The sequence below is a fragment of the Schistocerca nitens genome, chromosome 8, assembly GCF_023898315.1.
Source record: "Schistocerca nitens isolate TAMUIC-IGC-003100 chromosome 8, iqSchNite1.1, whole genome shotgun sequence".
Classification (NCBI taxonomy): domain Eukaryota; kingdom Metazoa; phylum Arthropoda; class Insecta; order Orthoptera; family Acrididae; genus Schistocerca; species Schistocerca nitens.
Window position 1 is genome coordinate 436,718,183 of NC_064621.1, and position 15,865 is coordinate 436,734,047.

General features: G+C 37.6%; 1 protein-coding gene across 2 annotated transcripts in view; it reads right to left on the bottom strand.

The window, feature by feature from the left end:
* LOC126199328 (uncharacterized) overlaps positions 1-15,865 on the bottom strand; it is a 115,935-nt gene that overhangs the window by 54,792 nt on the left and 45,278 nt on the right. The window contains exons 4-5 of one of the 2 annotated variants that reach the window (XM_049936171.1): positions 12,823-12,922; positions 12,576-12,701 (exon numbers count right to left, since the gene is read on the bottom strand). In XM_049936171.1, the coding sequence (XP_049792128.1) occupies positions 12,576-12,701; positions 12,823-12,922 (226 nt within the window). The remainder of the gene's footprint in view (positions 1-12,575; positions 12,702-12,822; positions 12,923-15,865) is intronic. The other variant, XM_049936172.1, reaches the window with a different exon arrangement.

Consider the following 15,865-nt stretch of genomic DNA (forward strand, 5'->3'; position numbering starts at 1 on the left):
TTGGATATGTCCTCAACAGTGTGTCAACAAAATTTCCCTCTGATGGGCCAACGAGTTCTTGTTCTCTTTTCATTTTCCAGTAGTGTATAAATCAAGTACTTTCATGAATCCTATAATTATGACGCAGCTACTATACAAAGTGATCTCAATACAAATGATCGTAATTAAATACATAACCTTTAATTAATATTATTTTTTTCCCTGGAGATGGTCAGCTGTTTGATGAAAGTGATAATTTTAATAAAGTGACAGATAGCTATTTTGCCAAATCATGATTTTTCAAAAATTATTACTTTTTTACACTTCCTTGTCAAAGGGAATTTATTTTACCGGTAAGCTGGTGATGGTATATAGGGAATCTACTCTTTCAGTGTCAACACTTAAGAAACAAGCAACTAAACTATAAAATGGCTGTACTTCTTCTGAAGTTGATCCACATGAAAGGCATCTCAAAACTGCAATTATAGATGAAAACTGAGAAACTGGGCAATATGGTACTGGAGACTGGTGATTAAAGGCCCTTGAAGCAGGTGTCATCAGGATATAAAAAAGAAGAGTGTGGTACATTTTACATAAAGAGTGAATGTTGTGAATACTTCGTGCAAGATGGGTGCTGAATTTGTTGAATGCTGGCCAAATTCAAAACTCTCTGTTGTGCCTGGAGATGATTCCCCCCCCCCCCCCCCCCCCACCTGTTTGATGAAGGCTATCATTAGAGTGAACCTGCTACCTCCACTGATGCCAATAAACGTGGCCATTTGTTACACAACAACAACAACAACAACAACAATAATAATAATAATAATAATAATAATAATAATAATATGGGTGGGTACCCCTAAGGAAGTCTCAATACTACAATATATTTTGTGTTTGTCTACTATCGTTGCTACCAATATTATTGGTACATTCTCAATCTTTGAGTACTTTTGTTATACCAATGTCCATACTATTAACACTTTTATTCATGGATGTGACATTTTGTGATTTTTTTGCACAACACACTGGAAAAAAGAATATTTTTCAGAGATCTTTAATATCGTGCATCAATTCAACAACACATTTTTGTAGTATGCACATTTTTGTAGTATGTGGGTATAAACTTGAAACACACCAGATATGATACTTAAGTTTTGCAAACTATAAATACAAGGTGTCTGATAACCCTTCAACCTGACTAACAGCCCTGTCTAAGCATCGTGCAACAGTGCACATTGTCACCACAAATTTCATTCGCAAAACAGTAAAAATTTACTGCTGGAAAAAAAAGTGCAATACCCTAAAGGACAAGACCATTTTATTGACAACTGATGTGACAGGCAGTTCATCGATTCAGGCCACATGAAACACATCACAGTAAAGGGTGCCAAAATTGTTGCATCAAAACACAACAACCTCCCCCCCACTCCCCCCCCCCCCCCAGCAGCAATGCAGGCATGTATTCTTGCACTTTTTATTGCAATTCGGTAATGGTTCTTGCAGGCTCTGGAGAACAAGTGAGTTCACATTTCACTATGTCCCACATGTGTTCAATTGATGAGAGATCTCATTATCTTGATGGTCATAGCAGTTTATGTATAAGCGCATGTTGTGCCACAGCAGCCTCATATGGGTATGCATTGTCCTGCTGAAAAAGCACATCACATTCACATTAAAGAAATGACAGTAGCATAGTGATAATAACCTGTGCATTTTACTGGGCACTGATTATTTTACCCTGCAGCAATCCCAAATGTTATTGAGAGTTGTAACCGACGGCCCCCTGCACAATGATGCCTGGGTGGGACCAGTGTGTCGTTTGTGAATGCACTTCGAAACAGGCCACTCACCAGGTCTACCCTGTACATGTGTATGTCCATCACTCACATATAGACAGAACAATACTCTCATCACTGAATGCAACGGAGTGCCATTCCACCCTCCAGTCAACTCTTTCACAATAGCACAGTAGCCACACTTGACGGTCAAATTGTGTCAGTGGTAGCCCGGCAAGAGGCACATTTAATCTTAGTAGCAGATGGCCTCCAATGGTCTTAGGAGACACATCGGGTTCAACATGTGCACAGATTTCTTCCCTGGATGATGTTCAGTTGGCTATTGCTGCTCTCACAGTGCGTGAATATTGATCTGCATATGTACTATGTGGACATCCAGATCTGGGTCTACATGTGTGGCAATGTTCAGTAGACCACTGTTGAAAGCAGTGGCACACCACCAATACATTGCATCCAACATGTGCAGCAACCCATTGGTACATTCATCTGGCTTCCTGCAGGTCCATATTGTGAACCTCTTCAAATGGCTGAAGTTGTTGAACAGGAGTACATATTTGTCAGCAGGGCTTGGTTGTACCCTAGAATGAATGTTGCACACACTTTTCACCTTCAGAACTATTATTCTCTGCAGAGTCAAAATAGACAGTTCCACAGTGCCACCTGATTGCCAATGACTAACAATGCAAGTCTCTGCATGCACATATTGTACCCTGGTGCCACTGAACACAGTCCTTGAGATTGTGGGTGTTACATTTTTTCTGGCAGTATAGTATTGAAATAAACACTATCAGTGTTCTGTTTTACCACCAGAAACACATCTGCATGATGCCACATGTCCTCTGAGTGATTGTCTGATAAAGCAAATGAATTGGGCACTGTGTTGATTTTCGTGTTTGTGAAAATACAGTGTCGTATTTGATTTTTATATGTTTACTTCTGAAGTATGAAAATGTTCAAGTTAATCACCATATAGTGGAGATGCTGAGTCACAGATAGGCACAACAAAAAGATTCACACAATTAAAGCATTTGGCCATTAATGCCTCTGTCAACAATAGACGCACACACACACACACACACACACACACACACACACACACACACACACACACACACACACACACACACACACGCGCAAACATAACATGCACATGCAGTGTGGTTTCAGTTGCCTGAGTCTGCAGTCGTGTGTGCGAGTTGCATTTGCGTGCGTGGGTGCGTGCATGCAATAGCAAATGCATAGCAAATGGCAAAGAATGTCTATGGTTGTAGGTCCCGCCTTGAGTAACAGCCCTATGGTAGCCACACCATGAATCAGTACCAAGTAGGCAGAGTGTATGACAGGGTTGTCATCTATGGAGGATTTATGAAAGAAGATAGCCTTTTTCATTCACTTAAGGTCATATTTATTTTGTCTTATGGCTTGTCCATAATAATACTGCAATCGGTCTATTTCTTTGTCTGTAAGCCGACCACATCAACTAAAGCGCTTACCATCAACTAATTTCTTTCCCTTCAAATTCCTCTTCAAGTTCCTAAATCTTGTACTTAAACTTTTCTCAACATGTCCAACACACTCAATTTTTACAATTTTTGTGTCAGCATAAGGTTTGGTTTCACGAACTTTTTGGTACCCTTTTGAGTCTCCATCTCCTAGGTAAGATGTATATATCACACCATATTTCTCCACTGACCTGTGAAGTATCTTCACAAACACCTTCTTCAGATTCCATCCCTCCACTATAATCCAAAATTAATGATTTTCAGTTCCACTAGTGCAGCCATGACAGTACTTGGTAATACCCTCCACATCAATGACTTTACCACTGTCCAAGGAGGTAGCTGCCACTACACCATTTAGGGAACTATAGCCTCTTCATTGCCAGGATGCATCCAGGGCTGCAGACCATACATGTATTGCTGTCATTCATGTCTACACTTTCCTGAACATCATTTTTCATACTATCATTTGCTAATTCTTCAAAAGTCAGTAGAATAATTTTATTGTATTTGTCAAACCTTGTAGGGGGAGGCAAGTCCATCAGAGCACAGAACATTTGTGCACTTCTGTACTCTTTGCCTATACACCTCATAGCATAAGCAAGTTTAATATTTGTGTTGCGCACTTTCCGCTTAGTTACACCACAACTATAACCATATTCATTTAAACCATAAAAATTACAAACTATTCTTAATTTTGATGCACAACCTCATCTAGCACGTCTCTCTTCAACTACCTTCACACCACTGCTGCCACACATTCCTTACATGGCAAAGTTTTATTTATTAGTTCAGATAGAGCAGAGTGTTCAACAATAACACAACGTGAATCAATAGTTGGCATCTCTATATTATCAGAATTAATACTGTCAAGCCCATTGTCGAAATATTTCAGATTTAGCTTCGAAGCACTTGGAGTAGTCAAAGCTAAGTTAAGTGTTGTATCACGTTGTGTTTCCGTATTAGCAGAGTTAATCCGTTTGGTAAACCAATTTCCCTAAAATTAACGTTGTTTATGACCAAACTTCTAAATTATTCCCATTGCTTTCAAGTGGAATAAGAAACTCTCACACACGCAATAAGAAAATCACGCACACAATTACTTCACTGTAGACAAAATATTTGTGCCAAAACGATGGCAAACAATGACTAAACTCCCTGTATAAGCAAGTGTAAAGCTTTCACAGGTTAGCCAACTTAGGGACTAAAAAGTCATAAAAATGAAACAAATGAGAGCAAAACACAACTGACTGTGTGTCATGGGGACGTCGTGGTGCGTGCAGCCACTTTTAAATATCTCTAATTTTGGTACTTTCTGTGGTCCATTTTTTGGGAAGCAAACTTTTTCTCATACGTAAAACTACAGAGAATTTTTAAGACAAAAAATAAAAAAATCTGTTTTTTGACAGTTACTCACTTACAAGTCCCCTTAATGGTGACACAGTGAGTGGCTTAGATGTACATGGAATGGCAGGTCTAGCTATGTGTAATGTATTCAGAAGTGATACAAATCCCTTCAGAATTTTGTGGAAAAGCATCATTCCATGAAACAGGGCATGTGGACCTTGTCAAGTAGCTGCTGTTATGCAGAAGGTAGAAGGTCTTAGATTAAAGGGTTCTGTTTTCACTATACGGTGACGTCTTGATGGATTGGTGGCATAATGCCTCAAAAGAGAACTTTGAAGTTATGACAATGATTTCTTTTTTTAACTTTCAACAGAGTACAGTTGAAGAGTTATTTTTTCTTTAACTGATAGGTATACTTTCATTTTCAACATAACACAGAAAATAAATAAATAAAATTTGAAATAAGACAAAATAGGAAAATGTGGTACTTCAAAAATAAGCCTTATGTGCCTGTAACCTTAAAAAACACAACAGCCATGAATTTGGTATGTTCTGCACAATGGAGAAGATTTGTGTTCTTCCTGGCAGCACCAGTACCTAACAACAAAATATGGCATCAGGAAAAAATCAACGAGGATACATGAGGCAGGAAATACAGCAAAGAAAACATTCATCTTCAAATGAAGTCTATTATTAAATAGGTTTCAACTTGAGAAATAAAATTCTGAAAAACACGTTTGGAGTACACTGCACTGAACTGAATTACATACTTCTGTCACATAGATTAAGAAGGAAATCAAATCATTTGGGATGTGATGCTACAGAATGATATTGAAAATTTAGTGGACTGATAAAAGAAATGAAAATGTATTCAGCAGAACTGCCAAAGAAAGGAATATGGGGTAAATACATAGAAGAAGAAGGACCAGACATGTGTAAAGGCTGCTGGGAATAATTTTCTTGGTACTAGAAGGAGCTGTAGCAAGCAAAAACTGTATCAGAAGTGAGAGATTAGAATATATACAACAGATAATGGAGAATGTAGATGCTATTCTGAAATGAAGAGATTGGCGTAAGAAAAATTTGCCAAGACTCGTCAAACAAGACAGATGTTGCTCATTCCCATTACCAGATGTGCTAATTGCTTCAGTTACACTGTATCCCCTCATCTCCTCCCCACTCCATGCCATTTTTTCCAAACTTTTCAAATTTAAATGTTTTATCCATTTTAGTTTTTCTTCTTTTTCTATGCTAAGTCATTGCACAATTTCCAGCACATGTAGTACTACTTGTGGTTACAATTTGTAGTGCAAGATGGTATAAACAAGCAACATGCAACAGGGCATGATTCACCTAGGCTAGCTTGGGTCATTGACATGTAAAGAAGGCTGACTAGTTCTCAAATAGGGTTAGGGTTATACCGGATTTCTCTAATTCTTATCCTTCCTCTTTCAATTTTTTTATGCTGAAATTCAAATACATTCATCACCACAGACCTATTCTTTTGTGAGTCACTCTTATATGGCAACAGTTATTTAGTAGATTTGAATATGCACACTGCAATATGAAACAAAAGTCAATGAATTTCCAATAAAAATAAAATCACTGTCATGAGCCACAAGAAAAAGAAATAACTCACACAACTATTTCACTCTGTGCGCAGGTTAAACTAAATACAGGTCAGTTTGCCATACAATAACACAGGTATGACGATGCTGATAGATCACGATGGAAACCATTGTAATTGATAGATAGTTTACAAGGTTGAATAAGTATGACAGTCCATAACTGCTGAAGCATTCCTTTACTCAAGCAATCTTTTGTACAGGCATAGTCAACAAACAAAAATTAAGATGGTGGTGGTGGTGGTTAGTGTTTAACGTCCCGTCGACAACGAGGTCATTAGAGACGGAGCGCAAGCTCGGGTTAGGGAAGGATTGGGAAGGAAATCGGCCGTGCCCTTTCACAGGAACCATCCCGGCATTTGCCTGAAACGATTTAGGGAAATCACGGAAAACCTAAATCAGGATGGCCGGAGACGGGATTGAACTGTCGTCCTCCCGAATGCGAGTCCAGTGTGCTAACCACTGCGCCACCTCGCTCGGAAACAAAAATTAAGAGCAGCCTGCTTTGTTATCTGGCAGAGTCAGGGAATATAGTGTTGTCATCTCAGAAAACACTGTTTGACTCTCACAGAGAATGGGCTTGAATTGGCCAGCTAGCTGGTCTCACGTGATCAGTTGGCTGGAGGTGGTGTTTTCTCCTTGCTGGCAGCACTCTCACTGGGTGTAAACATAATGACACTTGTTTATAGTTTCGTGTCATCCATCAATGGATTCAACAGTGTTATAATAAATTAATCTAAGTACTTTCTTTTATAATAACCTGCTTTAGAAATGCATTTCATACAGACTGCACAATGTGGAATCAAGTTTCTGCACAATGTCTCATTCATATTTAAGCTTTCAGCATAGAGGAGGAGGGGGGAGGGGAGGGGGGGAGGTAGTTTTAGGTGATGCCTTCAGTACTTTTTTATAATCTAATGGTTATTAAATATTTATCTATCTCATAACAAGAATCAGCTGGGTTCCTTTCCTTTTGATTTAATTTTATCTCACTATATTTTCAGGAGGTGATGCCACCAACTTGTAGATATTTGAAGAATGTCATAATTACCACCCTGTGCTGCTGATAAAACCTTTATTTAAACATTCAGTTTAAGTTTACAGACCATCATCTGGTTCCTGATTATATTTCTTTGGTGTCTTTCACAATTTTTTGATCTGTCAAGTCATCGTTTTCATCTCATACTTACTCCTTTTTCTATCAACAAAAATAAGCAATTTTTGACAATATAATGTAATCGGAAAGACAAAAAAATCTAATCACTTAACGGTGGCAGATACACATGTAAAAGGGTTTTACTTACGCAAGCATGTGGAGTCTTCCATCTTCAAGCTCTCAGGTTTTCAAATCTCATCCGGTGCAGTCCACAACAATTAGTCCTTTCTTCTAACCACGTTTGGTAAATCTCCTCTGCCCCAGTGTTCTGAGTGTGTCTCCTGAAGTCTACCCTTTTCCTAAACATCTCCGGTTCATTTCCCTTCACCACTTTTCCTTCCCCTTCAACCCTTCTGCCGGAAGAAGGAGTGCACTGGCTCTGAAATATTGCATAAGTAAAACATTTCCTTTTTTATATGTGTGTTCTCCTGCTGCTGCCTGGTGAGTAGATTTTTTTATCCATCCAATTACATTACATTTTATTCTTTTTCTGCTTTCTTATGAAGCTGTCTTTGTCCCTCAGATCCATCATAACACTTCATCATTGTTATCTGCCAGCTTATTTAAATGTAATTATTTCCTGGAGGAACCATATGAGCTAGAGTAATAAAGTAGGATGCTTTCTGAGACAAATGACATCTAAAATAAAACTCTACCACATACCACCTGCATAACTTCAAATTACTCACTGACACCTGTACGTTGTTCACACATTGTATAAGCATACCAGTTAAGAAGGCCCAAACGCTAATTGTTTTCCCTGATCATGCCCATTTTCTAGAATCTGAAATCTAGCCCGCTACTCACAGAATAGTAGTGTTACCATCAGTGAAAAAGGAGGGATGCAATGTACTTGACTCTGTTTCATTCGGAGATGGTTGGTGCCACAATATAATTCTCAATTCACATGGGAACTCCAAACCATCAGTCCAAGACTGAGATCCAACAACTGACTCTTTCATCATGGGCACTCTCCAGCAAACTGACAAAAAAGCTTTCACCAAATTTTGAATCAAGTTCTTTATCATCTACTCTATAGCACTAAATAAGTCAAAGTCATAAGTCATTGTTGCCTGGAACACTGAGGAGAAGATTCAGCTGCCTAATTAAAAGCATTGTCTTTCTCTAAGCACAATGGTACTACTCCTTCATGAAGTATGTGGGTTATGTCTTCAATTGTATTAGATGAGTGTACATGCATCAGGCAAATATATGTTGAGTTTAGTGTAATGTTTGTGTTACTGATAATATGAAAGAGAAGAAAGAGGGTGAAGTGGAATGTAAGCACATAGCCTACACACTTAATATATTTTTTATTTACAATGACATTCTGGGTACTGCTATCCTCAGATCAAAACTTACAGGTTGTAAAACAATATTCAGTGTCAGTTTGAAGTCCTGTGTTTTGAAATGATGATGGCAGTAGCCAAAATGATGTTATAAATTTAAAAAAAATTACCATACCGTACATTAAGTGATCTAAAATACTTTATTCCCACAAATCCCCAATGATTGCAGACTCAATCAGGAAATTTATTTCCTTTATTATAAATAACCTACTCCTCTGAAATAGGAGGAAGGGGCCCACCAGCCTTAATTTCGCCACCCAATGTGTGGAACACTATCAACAATGCTACATGTCCTTACTTCAGGAAAACTACAGAGAAACTTGGGACTTGACCCAAGACATTGATGTAGCATCTGTTTGTGTAGTGTGAGTGGGGGAGGAGGCGGTGGGGGGGGGGGGGGGCATTATAAGGATGGAGAGACACGCCAAGTGTAATGGAAATTAGTTTGAAACAGTAAAATGAAAAGGACTACATCACAAAACTTTCTTTGTCTTTTATATTATTGGTAGTGCAATTGCAATCAGCTGAAGGTACTCAAAAGTTTATAAAGCATCATCTCACTATCAGTGGAGAAAGTTATGAGAAAAGGGGGAAAATAATCTCAGTTTTTCAATACACACTTGCTGTTTGCTCATTAGTAACTGCAATGGAAGTACAGTAAATCTTAAAAGACATGTGTAAAAGAAAAACAACAAGATCTACTTCCTTATTTGACAAATGAGGGTGTTGGAGAATGATACATTCAATGTTATATAGTGTTGTATGCAGAGAATACTGTCTATCACATACGTATGTAATAGTGTGTCGAGAAATTCTGAAATGCAAGATGTTCCAAGCCAAGATGAACATATTGATACCAATGTGCCAGATAATATTGTAAAGAGTTGTCAATTTTACCAAGTAGGCTGTTGTTTAATAGTGGAAAAAAGTCATTTTTTACACATTAAAGCAATGGTTTCAAACCAATGACTACCACTGACAATTTGCAGGGTGAAAAAATGTGTGCACATCAACTGATAAAGAAACAAAAGACTCAATGCTTGCACCTTTGGATCACATGCACCAATACAATAGGGATAGTAATATACTTCCATACTGCATCATCAGGGAAAATGAAACACAGGGACATTATTTTGAGTCCAAGAGCAGGCGGCATTGTCAGCACTGGATATACATGCATAATCCCCAGGTAAAAATCCCCAGTTAAAAAAAATTCAAGAGCTCACTGTTTCAAAATTATCTTTGGCATGAGGCCCTAGTCACTAAATAAATGGTACTAAGTTGAAAGACTTTGGAACTGTTACATCCTTATGTGAGTTCACAACTATTAGAATAGATACCCAGATAGTGATAAACATGACACTTTACTGCAACACACAATAAATGAAATGATTTATGTCGATGTCCAGTGGGATGCAAAATCAGTAACTTGAGAACACACAAACAATCTATCTTCCGGATCTGACATGAAGAATGAATAACTGTTTCCTTTAGTTCATGACAGATAAAAACAACACTTTAAGTGGTGATGTCCATGATGGGTGTCAATCAGTGCTGAGAGTTTATCAGTACAATTCCAAGTCTAGTCACATGCCTATCATTGATCATAGCTCCTGGACAAAATCACAATACTTACGTCAGCCAATTTATACCAACCCTGAAGTACAGAGTTCAAGGGATGCCAATGCCGAAGGAGACAAATGCTCTGGTAGTGATGGCTGGCTGCTTGTGGTGGCTGCTATGAAGTTTCTTCAAGGCTGTTGCTGTGACTGGAACTGAGTCACTGTGACGTGTAGATCCAGATTAGGTCCTGCGAAGGAACTGTTTGGCTCAGTGAAATGAACTGCTTGCCAATGGCTGAGTGCTACCTTAAATCACGCCTCGAAGATGTATCTCCATTCTGTGCCCAATGGACACATGATTGCCAGATGTGAAGTAGTGCCCAAGAGAGTCACTGTCCCAGCAATGATACAAGTGCCACTGTTGGCGAAGTGGGCACAGTTCATTTCCAAGGCAAACAAACTGGCATGTTTTGGTTGGCCATAATATTGACACGATGTGTGAGGACACTGACTAGTGTTTTGATTGAGAATACTGCCTGCCGGTTAGTGTAGTAACATCGATGGTAGATGCCTGTGGTACTGGAATGCAGCAACCTGCTGGTCTCAACTGTGTTGCTGGGTAGCTGTAGTCATGTGCAAAGCTTGTGGATACAGCACATTCAAAATATTATTTCTACATGATACTGAATGTCTACACATCTGGAAAGTGGTGCGGAATATGTTTCAGGTATTTTGTTGGAAGACATTTCATATCCAAATTTTTTATCTGTGGCTGTTGAATTTCTGGCTGGCTACCATAAAATAAAACTACATTCAAGAGTAAGGGGAAGAAGAAAAAATAATTCTGAGGTTTGTATCATGAACATAAATACAACCCTTCTATATTCAGATGGTTGCCTGCATAGTTACTTGAGAATAGTAACCTGTGAGGTAGACCTCAAGTAAAAGTGGTTGGGTCTGTCAGGTAAAGTGCCTTTCCTCAAAGATTTATTTGGTAACCACAGCTGTGTGCAAGAGCATCCACCCGCCCAAACAGACAAAACACACACACACACACACACACACACACACACACACACACACACACACACACACACACACACACACACACACACACACACACACACACACACGCAGCGGAGTGCCACTGAAGTCCTCCTGGAACCATAAGGCTTCATATCCACTATCATATCCAGCAGAAGATTTTATGAGACAACATAGTGATCTACAAATTCCAGTCCCCATCTAGTACCATAAACAGAACATCACTGCAACAAGCAGATGAGGATGTTCCAGGATGTCAGCTGCAACATAAGATGCATTGTTTAACACATTCATTACAAGAAAATGAGCGTATCATGGTAGCCTCACTATTTCTATTATTTCCATGAGTTACTTGAAAGTGAATATCCTGTAGTCTATGACTTTTTTTTCCAACTGGTCCAATGATAGCTACAAATTGTTTTATTTAATTCATGATGATTACACTGATTTGCAGAAAGTTCATTTTGGCGGCACTGCCATTTCCAAGTGTTCAAGTGGAGATATTATAATTGTTACAGTACACTTGTGTCTATGTATTTTCTACGTAATATTACAGCACACTGTACTTGCATCTATGTGGAATGATATCCACAAAGCAGCTCATAGTGAATGTTCTGTCTGGTAATATGTTGTTATTGTAAACTGTATAGTTTTTTCTTAATGGGCTTTTTGTGATTTATATAATACTTTTTGGCAGTTGTTTGACAGTTTTCACTTCAGCAATGCTTTATATTTACAGAGTAAATTACATCACATATTTAAATAAAATTTTCTAAGCAGTATTTATGTTTCAGATTTGTTTGTTAAGGACTTTGTTTGGATATTTTTTCGTGTGAGTGTAAATTTCCAATTCTTCTAAGATGTTCATAACATAACCTTTAGATACTTTATGTAGAATCTGCAAAGCATTTTTGATCTGTCTAGCCTTATGATTTTGGCTTTTTAGGTGTAAGTGAAAACTTGACTGATTACTTTCACCGTTTCTTCCTGTTTGTCTGATATAGAACTTAGTCCAATTGTCAGAGGAAATTTTGTGAATGACTGGATTAGAAAGAATAGGAACCTTTCCCTGATCTTATTTTTGTTTTCAGGTTATTGTTTCTGCGAAGAATGAAATAAAACAGCCTGTGGCTAGCCTTGTATCAGTTGAAAGAAAACGTCATATTTTGATCTTATGTATGCTGAGAAGTAGTTGTTAAGATTTTGTAGCCTACTAACCTCGTCCTTTTACATTCCTTGCTTTTATTTGATATATGGGTTTTCGTCGAATGGGGGCACATTTTGTTATGGTTGATGAGAGGCAAGGTTTCCATTCACCATTATTTTCTTCTAGTGGAACAGAACCTGCAAAAACAGTGTTGTAAGATTTTCTTTCGGTAATTGGAAAATGGGTCAAATATTTATTTTAAAATTTAAAAAAAAATATTTTGAGAATAGGAACAAAAATTTTATAAAGAGTGCTTACATATTTTGTCCAGATATCTGCCTTGCACGGAAATTATAAAGGGTTTCTTCTTCAAGCTGACAACGCTGAGGGTTCCCTCACTGTAATACCAGTTGTAAGGCTAAAATTTTATGAATATTTCAAATTATTGCTATTTTCTGAGAGGATTATTTGTATTTAAACTTATACATATCTTTTTAAAATAATGATCATAAAATTCAACAAACTTTATAAGACATTACACAATAGTTTTTTTATATACTGCCATAAATTTAATTTTCTTTGCTGTATTTTATGTATCATTTATTTGATTGTGGATTTCTGGTGAAACTTTGTAATTATCACACAAGAGAAATCACTTTTTAAGCCTCTTTTTGACAATGTTTTGGGTTAAAAATGTGTTTTGTGATGTGATTGTTGCACAGATGATATCTTTCAAGCAGTAATGTCTGCAAGTGGACTTGAAGCCCAAATGCCTAGATGAAGTGAAATAAAAAGTTGTGGAATTTAAGCAAAAACTGGTATTTTTGTACAATAACCCAACTGCCTGGTGTAAACGAAATAGAGTGCAGTTTGCTGTATAACAAAATGAAATGCAACATAATACAGGATTGTATAGTTATGCAACAGAATCTCAGTCAGGAAATGCTCATATTACAATATATTTTTTAATGTCAGTGGATATATAAAAGGTTTACTCACCAAGCAATCTATTAAAGCCTGCATGCTTTCAGAGCCAGTGGCTCCTTCTTCTGGCAGAAGGGTTAAAGGGGAAGGAAGAGAGGTGAAGGAAAAGGATTGGTGAGGTTTAGGAAAAGGGGTAGAGATTGGAAAAGCTGCCCAGAATCCCATGTCAGAGGAGACTTACAGGACGAGACGAGAAGGAAATACTGACTCTTGGGGACTGCATTGGACAAGATCTGAAAACTGAGAACTGAAAGATGGAACATAGGGCAATATGCATGACAGATTACTGCCAAAACATTGTGCACTAGTTGATAAGAGCGAAAAGATAAGTGCATTGTATGTGATAGGGGTAGGGGGTGGGGGAGGAAGGTGGGGGGATTAAAAAAACACTAGTTAGAAAATGAAAGATATAGAAAACTAAATCGGGGTGAAGAAAGGAACAATTACTGTGAAGTAATGCCAAGACCAAAGAAATTAATGTAAATTTAGGCCAAGTGGGTGGCAAGAACCAAGATAGGGTCTGACAAGGATACTGTGGAGATTGAGAGGGTGACAAAAAGCTATTCTAAGTATGGTGAGAAAAATGTTGGGCCAAATGAACCTCATTTTAGGGCCTCAAACAGAGAGCCCCCCTGTGAAACAACACGTCGTATACCAGCTGTTCGGCCTTTTACATTGACATGACCACCACCAGGTTATCAGTTAAAATAATTGGACATAGGCACAGAGTATATAGTGGAAACACACAAATCCTGTTGCAGATTGTGCTCTACAACAAGACAGATGTGACCTCAGTGCCTGTTTCATGACATATGCCATCAGGATTCTTCACCCAAATACCAGTTTTTCAGAACTCTGCAGGTGGGAATTGGCACTACAACATGTCCTTGGTTCTTGCCACTCACTTGGCCTTAATTTACACAAGTTCTTTGGTCTTAGCATTACTTCATAGTAACTATTCTTTCCTTCACTCCCTTTTAGTTTCCTACATCTTTCATTTTCTGATCTGTCTATTTCTCTCCGACCCCCTCATGTATAATGCACTTAGCTTTTCACTCTAATTAACTTGTGCATGATGTTTTGGCAGCAGTCTCTGTTTTGTATATTGTCCTATCTTCCACTTTTAAGCTCTCAGGTTGTCAAATCTCGTCTGGTGCAGTCCCCAAGAGTCAGTCTTTCCTTCTCATCCCGATCAATAAGTCTCCCCTAACCTGGGGTTCTGGGCAACTTTTCCAAACTCTACCTCTTTTCCTAAATCTCACCAGTTCTCCTCCTTCACCCTTCTTCCTTCCCCTTCAACCATTCCACCAGAAGAAGAAGCCACTGGCTCCGAAAGCTTCCAGCCTTTAATAGCTTTTATATGTGTGTTCTCCTGCTACTGCATGGTGAGTAGACTTTTTATGTATTGAATAACATTATATTTTTGAAAATTGATGATTTTTAGTGATTCAATATAATTTGTATCATTGATATCATTGATCTATTTTATAGCTGATAGTACACCTATACTGAAAACTAACAAGAGGTTTTGCAGTACAGTAATAAATGTGGGTGCAATTTGTGTAATCTGAATTAAATGAAGTGAAATCCATGTGGTAAAAAGCAATGGGGTGAAATGATCTCTGTGAAACATGTTCAAAAATGTCATAAAAAGTGTGATATGTCATGAATACCCAGGTCTAGCAATCCCAAAATGTACATATTATATATGATAATTATAAGCACAGAGGATAATTTACAGAGAATGAATAATATTACAATTTATACTACATTATAATTTATAGCAAATGTGATTCATTTACTGTAAATTTTCAATCTGTGTTTATAATTATCATATACAATATGTATATTTTTGGCATGTCACGCTTCTGTGAAGAAGATAGTGATGTCTCCTAAACCAATATTAAGTTTCTGAAGATGACAAATTAATCTACCGAAATCAGTTACGCAAAATAATTTTCCTAACTATGCAACTGTTAACTGAATGTTATTCTGACAAATGAAATAATTATTTTTATTCACAATTTTTTTTGTCATGAAAGCATCTCTTCTTTTTCTCAAATCCACAAGACAAAACTATTCCTGGCGTAGTTGTGAATTTGGTTACCTCTTTTAAGTAAATCAGAACATTATGATGTAACAGGAAACGCTGAAAAATGGTTCGGATCATCCTGGATTAAGCTATAAGGAGTTATTCAACTGGGAATGCACTGATTTATGTATATTAATGACCTTTCATCAGTAACATTACCAGATGCCAAAAATGTTTTGTTTGCAGAGGATATGAACACTGCAATAAATAGCAAATCAAATACAGGTACAAAAGATTGGTTCCTAACCTATTCTTTTCAACCTAAACTTTAAAAAAAATGCACTA